The sequence below is a fragment of the Hyaena hyaena genome, unplaced genomic scaffold (genome assembly GCF_003009895.1).
Source record: "Hyaena hyaena isolate Hyena2069 unplaced genomic scaffold, ASM300989v1 scaffold_352, whole genome shotgun sequence".
Lineage (NCBI taxonomy): Eukaryota > Metazoa > Chordata > Mammalia > Carnivora > Hyaenidae > Hyaena > Hyaena hyaena.
In genome coordinates, this window is record NW_024080984.1 from 1,385,468 (window position 1) to 1,396,166 (window position 10,699).

Consider the following 10,699-nt stretch of genomic DNA (forward strand, 5'->3'; position numbering starts at 1 on the left):
GTTTCACACTAGTTTATAGTATTTTATAAACACAATAATAGTCCGTATCCCAAGGAGCTTAGAGAGGTTAAAAACCAGCCCACAGCCACGGAGCTGGGGTTCAAACCCACGTCTGACTCATTCAAAATCCTGTCCTTTCCTGAGCTGCCATGCTGCCTTCCTGAGAAAGTCAATATACTCTGACAGCAACAACAGAAAAGTAAACGTACAGACAAACAAAAAAAGCCCTCAAAAAATTAACAGGGAAGAAAGTGACCAAAAAAACCAAAAAAGTCGAATCTTCCTATGACCAGAAAGGAAATATCTAGAAAGAGGAGTGAAAAGTACTTGCTGAGCTTGCTTACAAGAGATGAGTCAACAGAGCTAAACCGGATTCGTTTTGATCCCAGACTGAATTTACTGCACCCATTAATCACAATGAAAAAGAAAAAGCGTTCAGGATGAGCAAGGATTTACCTCTACAATCAACACACGGTAGTTGCTTTTTTTACTTACTTCTACGATTACTGATATTTTCCTTACCATGTATAGCATATCACTGGCTCTTGGATACACCTCTGATCGGAACTTGTTATGAAATCGAACACAGTCTTTGATGAAGTCTTCATTTTCGATATCGGGCAAACTAACTGTGTTTTCATAACCGGGGACTAAGGAAACCATCCAGGCTGTCACGGCAAGTGTGACCCACATGCTCAGGCTGTCTGGCATGGAGCCCTGGGAGGCTGGAAACCAGAGCCAGTGCAGGTTCTGAATGCGTGAGCCTCTCCCAGTCTGACAGAGCACAGGCTGACTTCAGCTTTGAGAAAACAGAAAGCAGAACTTGAGTTCATCACAAGTTGAAAGAAATGGATTTAGCCATATATGGTTTGCCACCACTTTTCTGCTGTTAACCCTGCCTTCTCAGCGGTTCTCGGTGACACAGCACCTATTACAACATAGATATTTACGAGGCTGCATCAGACTTTCGAGTGAGGGGATACTTCCAAAGGAAATTCTGGAATCTCCAGAAACAACAGTCTCAATTTTTATGGAGGTTCTGGTGGTTAAATAAAAACATATCTCTTACTTCCATAAATGTCTTGCAAAATGCTTTTCAAGTTTGTTTTGAGTCATATGAGCACACAGTGGTTGGGATATCTGGTGAACATCTTAACTTGACCTAGAATTCATTCCCAGTGGCGTGTGTGTGTGTGTGTGTGTGTGTGTGTATAACCATGGCAACGAGAGGGCAGAGAGAGAATAGTAGAGAGAGCACTGCTCTCAATTTCAGATTTTAGTTTAAGTTCTGTTCCTCCCTAGTTGCAGCTGCCTATTTACTGAATGAAGCAAATACAACTTTTTCTAGCCCCTTAATCAGAGAGGATTTGGGAGGCTCTAACGAACTAGCTGATATATTAACTCAATATGAAATGTCTACACTGGGTATTCAGTTTAGTAATAGGAGATGAAAATGCTGCCCTCGAGGAGCCGAGAGAAGCAGGAGCTGTGGGGTGGTGACAAGCCCAGGAGAGTTGAAGGTCTGGGTGGAGGAAAGCACCAGGGGCTAAGGACATAGGATGCCTAACCCATTCTGGCAAGGGTCAAAATGGCTTCCTACAACAGCAGTGAGGTCTTTGCTGAGCTGGAATCAGACTTGTGTTGATCAAGTGAAAAAAAGAAAAGGAGGTGAAGGGAATTGGGGGATAGGAACTATATATCTGAGGCAGGCAGGCCGGGTGCAAGGACCCAGGGGGTCCTGGGCTTGGAGAAGGGTGGAAATCAGATGCGGGCCAGCAGGAGGGGAAAGCAGAGTTTACTGAAGTATATATATAGAAAGAGATACATGGAGCATCCAGGAAAGGAAAAGAGCATGAGTCTCACCTTTGCTTGGGGTCTGGGATTTTTATTGTCAATTATGGTCTGGTACATGTGTCCTCTTAGACATCCAGAAACTGATCAGAACCAGGAAAGTCTGGGTGTCCTTCATAAGCCACTCACTCCCTCATGTCAGGGGTCTTGGTGTCAAGGTGCTAGAAGTCAGTGTTCTTAGAGAACGTTTATGATGATGATCCTGCTCCATCACTTTTTAGACCTATTGTGCTGGGAGACTCCAAAGACATCATTATCTCTTTGTCCCTTAAAAGGGAAATATATGTAGCCTGGCTGACTCAGTCTGTAGTGAATGTGACTATTGATCACAGGGTTGTGAGTTCAAGCCCCACATTGGGCATAGAGCCTACTTAAAAAAAATAAAGGAGAACATACGCTTTTTGCATTACAAGGCATGTGTAGAGTGGAGTGGGGGTGCAGGTCCTAGCAAAAAGAGAAACTGGAAAAGAAGCAAGGGGAAAAAAAAAGGTTTTCTTTTCCACGGGGTCCCTTCAGGTTCTCGGTCTCATACCCAACTGTGAAGTTGGAAACAAGAATAGAGAGTGACTGGGGCGCCTGGGTGGCTCAGTCGGTTAAGCGTCCAACTTCGGCTCAGGTCATGATCTCACGGTTGTGGGTTCGAGTCCCGCGTCGGGCTCTGTGCTGATGGCTCAGAGCCTGGAGCCTGTTTCAGATTCTGTATTGTTGTGCCCAAATTGGGAGTCCCCTGAGACCTCCAAGGAGCCGACACTGATGCAGGTACATAAGGGTCTTTATTACAAGCTCAAGCAGGGGCTCACCCATCTACTGGGGCAAGCAGCACCAAGAAGAAGCCCCGAACAATAGCGAGCAGGGTTTTTATGGGGTAAGGGACGGGGGTGTTACAGTGCACATATTGTACATTTTGCATCATCACATAAGCACCAATCCTAATTGTACCACACCCATGGTAACAGTTTTGACCATTCAGTGTCTGTGAGGCGTCCATTACTTTTGGCGGGACCCAATCATGACCTTTGAGAATCCTTTGAAAATGACCAATCATGAGATGAGCTCAAAGGGCCCGCGTGGGGTTTAGGCAAACGAGTGATTGGCTAGTTTGTACAGAGTAACTACCTGCAGTTCCCAGCCCTGACTCAGACCACAGGAATGTTACACATTTCTTTTGATTGGCTGATCCGAGGGTGGTCCTGAGGGTGGCTTCAGCTGAAGCTTTTCCTGGAACTGGGCTACGTGCAGCCCGAGGTTGCTCTTAATGAAGGACTTAATTTCAGGCTCTTCAGTATCTCCCTCTCTCTCTGACCCTCCCCTGCTCACGCTGTCTCTCACTCAGAAATAAGTAAAACATTAAAAAAGAAAAAAAATTTAAAAGAATAGAGAGCCACTGCACGTTGTCTTTCTCTACAGAGATGGTCTTCAAGTATGGCTGGTAGGAAACATGGTACCTGGTTCTCATTGAATTTAGATTCCATGGGCACCTGGGTGGCTCAGTTGGTCATGATCTCATGGTTCATGGGTTCAAGCCCCGTGTTGGGATCTGTGCTGACAGCTAGCTCAGAGCCTGGAGCCTGTTTCAGATTCTGTGTCTCCCTCTCTCTCTGACCCTCCCTTGCTCACGCTGTCTCTCTTTCTCTCTCAGAAATAAATAAAACATTAAAAATTAAAAAAAAAACAAAGAATCCAAATAGTGCTTTCATGACAGGGAGAGCAGTAAGAGGCAGATCAGGGAGAACTTTCTGGCTTCTGTCAATGATTTGGATTTTATCACAAATCAAATTAGAAGTGATAGAAGGTTTTTTTTTTTTTAAGCTGTAGTTGGGGTGTGATCTGGTTTTAGAAAACCAAGAGATATGGAGAATGGAATAGGCTTGGGGGTGATTATTTTTGGTGGAAACTCTTAAAAGGAAACATTATAGAACTCTGAAGTGAAATTATTGCCCCCGCCACATAACTTCAGAAAGTACTCATAAATAATGTCACTTATGTCCAGGCTGCCTAATTTGCACTAGCATTCCATTCCATTATATTGACCTAAGACTCCTTGTCTGGAGCTCAGAGGTAACCTTTTGATCAAGGTAGTCAGTCAACAGTGAGACCTTCCTGAAGCTTGAGGTGGGATACAGGCCTGGGTCTGCTTCCCACCTTCTTCTGAGTCTCTGTGAGCTAGACTGACTGAGTTTTGAACACCAAAACAAGAAAAATGCAACCTTGCAAACAAGAAAATTTAGTGACATTTTGTGATTGCTTGAGCAATCCCCATTGCACATACACAACTCCCAAGAATTAGCAATATTATCTTCGTACTGAAACGAGCTAAACAATTTTCTTCTTGAATTTCTTGAAAATAATAAACAAAAAGGAAAGTTGGCCGTCACTGAGACCCTTTTTACATTACTATGCGAGGCCAATTAGCTCCTCTGAACTAAAACCTTTAACATGTCTTACTTTCCACAACAAAAAGGTTTCCACAACAAAAGCCCACAGAGGATGGTTTGCTCAGAACAAAAGGAATTTTTAGCAAGGAGTGAAGGCAAGCCTCTGCTTCTTTTCAAGAGGCTTACAACTTTGCTGAGTCTTTCCTTACCCAGGGTCTTTGCCATGGTCTTGAGAAGCATGTCTGTGTGTTAAGAGACTTGTTTTCAGTGTTTATCTCTGAAAGGTGGCTGTTTAGATTTTTTTCCTTACTTCCTTAATCTCTTCTGTACTGTGGAATTTTTTTTACAGTAATTATATAGTATCTTTTATAAACAGAAAAAAAAACCCTAGAACTATTTTATTCTGGAGAAGCATGGGATCTTTACAATTGTACACAAATTAACTCATATACACTGCTGATAAAGGCATGCATAGATAAAATACTAAAGGATTATGGCGAAGCCCAGTACTTTTTGTTTGAAGGACCTTCTTGTTCAAGGGAGTTGAGGAGAATAATCAGTCATTGTTTATGACATCTTGAGGAGGCCACTCTGGTGTAGATCATTCGGAGGGCTATGAGAAATACAAAAAAGATTAACAGGCAGAGAACTCCAATAATCCAAATATGTAAACTGAGCCCATGGAATGAGTTGGTTGGATTTAACCATTTCACATTGTCAGATAACTCCTGTTCAACCTGTATCTGTGTTTCCTGTTGAATATCTAAGGTTTCTTTTTAATGTGTTTTATTTATTTCTAGGAAAGAGAGAGACAGTGTGAGCAGGGGAGGGTCAGAGAGAGAGGGAGTCACAGACTGAAACAGGCTCCAGGCTCTGAGCTGGCAGTCAGCACAGAGCCCGACGCGGGGCTCAAACCCACGAACCGCGAGATCATGACCTAAGCGAAAGTCGGATGCTTAACCGACTAAGCCACCCAGGCGCCCCTGAATATCTAAGTTTTGATGCAGCTCGGAACACAGAGCATTCATCTCAGATTGTAAGTTGGTGGAAAAAGCTCCTTGTAGGTGTTTTTTTCAGTAAATCCCAGGAGTGTTGAGACATATTATATTGTAAGGGAATGACACAAATTTTGTCACATTGCCTGTCACACTGTATACGTTGATGATCAACAAGTGCCTGTTGGCAGTCCTCCCTCCCTTCGAGGGCTGCTTCTGCAGCTTGTAGTCTCTGCATGAGATCGTTATGAACCTGTTTGAATCCTTGTTGCCTTGGTGATATTAGTCATTATGGGACTGACTGCTTTAGCAGTGTGGATAGACTGTAAGGGAGACCACTGCCACAGAGGCAGTGCCTAAAATGACAACCAGTGAGATAAAGAAGGCAATGAGTCATCCAACAAATCTTTTAGGTCTCCACTTAGAAATGACTTGGGCTAATTCAGTGACACTATTGCACCCTTCCCAGAGCCCCACTAGATTTACTGGCAACCAAATTTGAGGCTGTCTTTTTAAGATAAACATGGGCGAGATAGAAAGTTTGGTAATGTTACAATGACTGATACAGGCTGTGTACCAAGCCAGAGGAGGTACTTCAAAAACAATACGGTTGTCAAATGCTATATTAACCAGCTTAGTGGAAATTATGAAAACATAAGGATGAGGTGTGCAGATCATGACACTGTGTGCGACAATCTGTGTGAGATTCATACAAAAGGTGCCACTACTATTAGCATAATGCCCATGAGAGAGATTGAGAATCAAAAAAGAAAGGCTAAAATGCTGTAAGCTGTAATGCCGTGGGCTATGTGAATCTGTTTTCAATGATTAATATTGGCCCTGAAAATCTGCCATCAGTCCAAAGGATGGAGGAATTGCTAGGTTCAGAAAACCTAATAGGTTTGCCCACTGAGGTTGTGTCCTTTAGGACCCCAGTTAATGAGAGTAAGATTTTGAAAAAATTCCTCTTTATGGGCAAGGGAGTTCTGGCAGGGCTACCAGATGACTGAAGAGCTACTAGGGACCATATCTTCCTTATTTGGCAATGATGAATGGGGGGTGGGTAAGAATCCTTGGTGGAGGGGCACCCAGATGGCTCAGTCAGTTAAGTGTAGACTCTTGACTTCAGCTCAGGTCATGATCTCATGGTTCATGACTTCGATCCCCGCATGGGGCTCTGCGCTGACAGCGTGGAGCCTGCTTGGGATTCTTTCTCTCTCTCTCTCTCTCTCCCTCCCTCTCTCTCTCTCTCTGCCCCTCCCCCTCTCATGCTCTGTCTCTCTCCTTCAAAAATAAATGAACATTAAAAAATTAAAAAAAAAAAGAATCTTTGGTGGAGGTGGATGTAGTAAAGGAGGCTACTGAAATGAATGTCAGATTTGCTTTATGGTCCTTTGTTTTAGGCACGTAGTGAACGTATGTCTGTGCTATGATTTTTAAACATCCAGAAGTGTTCACAGTGGTTACACAAATAGGAGGGAAATGTGATGATGATGAGGGAGCATGGGGCAAGCTGACAGCAAAGTACAGACTAATAGCACCCTAGCCACCACCCAGGTGGAATATGTGCGATATTCCTTGGATGTTCCTGGCTACTCAAGAACAAAGGAAAAGGGTTTAAGCGCTTGCCATGCCAATGTGGGAGACTAAGGCCAATGAAAAATTAAATCACCTTACTGCCTACAGCCCACTGACAAGTCCTTGAAACTGGCAGAATGAGGCTCAGCTGCCTCAATGATGACACTTTGGTAGGGACAACAGGGAAGCTTAGCTTAACATTATCCTGATGTCCAGGATCCTATAAGTCTACTTTGACATAAAAAATTCCTTTGGAAACTTCCTTTATCTCCACTTCCCCAAGATATATGCTGACAATCGTACTCCAAGCTTATGGCCCCCTGATATACATCTGAAGGGCCTCATGACGGAGGTTTTACTAAATGGTAATAAATGGCATCTCCCTAGCAACAGCTAGCCCTTCAAAGTCCTGGAAACCTTGCTTCCAAAATTCTTTAGAGATTTACTCTATCCCTGAACCCCTCCCAACATGAGGGTATACAGTGAGTTATATACAACCCCAGTGCAACCCTTGCTGCCCACGGGTCCTGTCCCCATGCTTTCATAAAATCACCTTTTTGCAGCAAAGATGCATTCAAGAATTCTTTCTTGGCTGTCAGCTCCAGACCACCCCACCATCACCCAAAAACTTCATCAGTAACAAATTGAGAATAGTTACATCAGAATTTTTTTTTAAGATGGTAAGTTTATCAAGTACGCACGTACAGGTTTTCCATAGTAAAATTTTAATAAAGCACGAAGCACGTTTATCAGACCCAAACAGTCTTAGTTTCTCTGCAATAAGTCAGAAGCACAAACCTACATCTAGTCATCAGTGCTTTAGTCTTTTATCTCATTAGTCAATGAATTCAACCCCATTTATTGTGCAAACAAAACTTTAACGTTTTAGGTTACCAAGGACTGAAAATTATCTCCACAATTACCCATGAAAACTTTGAGACAGACAAAATTAACCGTTATTTTAAGTCATCCTTTTGCTAACAAATTGCAACAGAGATAACAGAAGCTTACTTGACTTTCAGCAAGCCTAGATAGAATAAATTCCATATTTAATGCTGATAAACAGGTCTATCAAAAACCAGCAAACTTAAATTATCCTAAATACAGAATACGTTTTACTTGGGTCCACTTAAGACAATTTGTTCCCCATGGTTAATTTTTACCTGGAATGCTGGTGGAGAATATGAAGTGGGCGGTCCAAAGTGGTGCTCTTTCCTCTTGGACCCTGGACCGAAGGGTGGGAGGAGGAGCCAGTAGTGCCCAAGGCACTGAGGATGAGATAGAAACCAGTTATGCAGGCCACACCCCAGGTGGTGCCGAAGCCGGAAAGGGAGGGGAAGGCTGAATGGGTGAGATTTGGCCTAGAAGCCAGGAGGCAGATAAAAGCCCAGAGGGCAGAGAAAGAGGTCTCCTAGTCCTAAAGCCTGTCAGCAGCACAAACAGAGCCAAGCCAGGTTTTTGTTTTGTTTTCCACCAACTAGTGGAATTAGGCAGCCCAGTTCAGGCCAGAGAAGATAGGGAATTTCCCCAAACAAATGGAGTTTCGGCAGCTGCTTGGGGATATTCCTTAAAGTCCCTATCCTGAGGTACACTAACCATAGTTGGCTCCAATTATCATAGTCATTAACCAGGGAAATGAATGAATGAGTGAGTGAATGAATGAATGAATGAATGAGCAATCGGGAGGAGTAGTTAAGAAGGCAGTGGAGGGGAGTCATCCTCCATAGTAGGAGGTGTTCCAGGAGGGGCGGGTGTTAGCTTTTTTTCTTAATTTGTTCCTTCTCATGGAGATACATGTACAGACTAAACTCCAGGTCACGAAAATGGAATTGGAAACCTTCTCTCTTTCTTCAAGTTTCCTTTTTAAAATTTTTTCCCACTTGTTCCCATAAATCTAAATCAACTGAACCATAGTTGGGGACCCAGGAACAGGCATCTCTATTGCTCATAACAATTTACTTAATTGATCTGTAACAGTACAATGAGCCACCTTTAAGAGCTGCTGTAAAGTTTTTAAATATAATAGCTATTCCTTTGACATTTTTGGCCCATGGTAGAGACAGAGAAAAGAAACACTCTCACTAAATAGAAGACACGGTGGCAGCTATCCCAAGCGGGTACTGCTGTCACTTACCGAGACGTGGTCTCTCTGAAGTCTAGGCAATGTCACTGTCTTTTCCTGAACATGTCAATTCTGCCACCTGAAAATCTGCCTCTGAAGTGTATCACTATCGTGTTGGCGTCACCAATTGTGGGCTTGGCTTCGGCTTTGTCTAGTAAAGGAGGAGGGCAGACAGGATTACTCAAGACTCGGTGCAAGTCAAGAGAGGTGAGAGGGAGGCTGAAGGAAGTTTCCCTGCTCCCAAGCACCCGTATTCACTGAGTGTACATTTAGGCAAACATTGCACAATCCATCAGTGGGCTATGTGCCAGTAAGAATGTATAGAAAGCATGCAGAAAAACAACATGGATAAAATATTCCATGAAATAACATAGGTCTAAGGAATTTATGAGCATAGGCAGGACCTACCCCATAGATATACATTAACTAGATAAGCGAAGCTTGGCTGCTGTTTTCAGCAAAGCCAGAAAGCAGTTTTCTGCTTTGTAATGCATTTCCTATAATCTCCTAACCCAGGACATTGCTATTTGAGTTCCCTGACACACTGACAGCCTGAAGCCTGTTTGGGATTCTCTGTCTCCCTTTCTCTCTGCTCCTCCCCCAACTCATGCTGTCTTTGTCTCTCTCAATATAAATAAACTTTTTTTTTAAAGCATAAACCTATGTTTAGTAATCGGTGCTTTAACATTTTATCTCATTAGATATCCAATGAATTTAATCCCATTTATCGTACAAACAAAACTTTAAAGTTTCAGGCTATCAAAGACTTTGAAAGCTATCTTAATTACCCACAAAAACTTTACTGAGATAGAATTAGCCGTCATTTCAAGTCTTTTTGCTAACAAATTGCAACAGAGATACCACAAGGTTATTTGGCCTTTAGTAAGCCTAGATAATAAAACAACATTAAGGCATTAAGGCACTCATGAGTTCCTGGAGGAAGGTCATGCTCTGCATGTTTCAGGTGTCTATCAGTGGGCTGCAAGCTGGAAGGAGATTTATTTTTTTTAATATTTTTATTTATTTCTAGGAGAGAGAGAGAGAGAGACAGCGTGAGCAGGGGAGGGTCAGAGAGAGAAGGAGATACAGACTCTGAAATAGGCTCCAGGCTCTGAGCTGGCAGTCAGCACAGAGCCCGACGCAGGGCTCGAACCCACGAACCGCGAGATCATGACCTAAGCGAAAGTCGGACACTTAACCGACTAAGCCACCCAGGCGCCCCTGGAAGGAGATTTATTTAAGTTACATCTCTCTTGCCTTTGTTTTCCTCATCATCCCCCACCCCCCCACCCTGCGCTGTCCTCTATTTTCCCGTTTCATTTCAGTCATCTTCTCCACAGTTGTTACCATAATCTTTGCTTTCTGTTTTTGTTTCTCCATATCCCTCTTTATAAATATCTTTTATGTTTCCCTGAGCAGTTCTTCTATTTGCTTCTCATTCCATCCATCCATCTTTTGTAACTTTCCGGCAATATCAGGCCAACTTTTAGTGACAAAATTAATCTTCAGGAGACCCTGCACCACTGGCTCCTCTGGATCTAGGCCTGAATATTTCCTCATTTGATTCCTAAGCCTCTGTAAGACAGTAGTTGGGGTTTCCTCCTTCTCCTGCTGTATCTCAAAAGCCTTGGCGACATTCTCATATCTTGGAGTTGATTCCCTGATCCCTTTTAATTATTACCCCTCTTAAATCCTGTATCCTAACCCTGTGCCCAAGATCATGATCATCCCATCCAGGTCTACGTTGGGAAACTTTTGTTGAGCTTGCTGAACACCCA

General features: G+C 43.1%; 1 protein-coding gene across 4 annotated transcripts in view; it reads right to left on the minus strand.

The window, feature by feature from the left end:
- GLIPR1 (GLI pathogenesis related 1) overlaps positions 1–9,035 on the minus strand; it is a 29,827-nt gene extending 20,792 nt beyond the window's left edge. The window contains exons 1-4 of one of the 4 annotated variants that reach the window (XM_039249940.1): positions 8,934–9,021; positions 7,963–8,067; positions 4,737–4,839; positions 523–799 (exon numbers count right to left, since the gene is read on the minus strand). In XM_039249940.1, the coding sequence (XP_039105871.1) occupies positions 523–711 (189 nt within the window). In that variant the 5' untranslated portion in view covers positions 712–799; positions 4,737–4,839; positions 7,963–8,067; positions 8,934–9,021. Of the gene's footprint in view, positions 1–522; positions 800–1,863; positions 2,091–4,736; positions 4,840–7,962; positions 8,068–8,933 lie in introns of those variants that run through there. The other 3 variants (XM_039249941.1, XM_039249943.1, XM_039249942.1) reach the window with 3 other exon arrangements.
- Between the last annotated feature and the right edge of the window lie 1,664 nt (positions 9,036–10,699).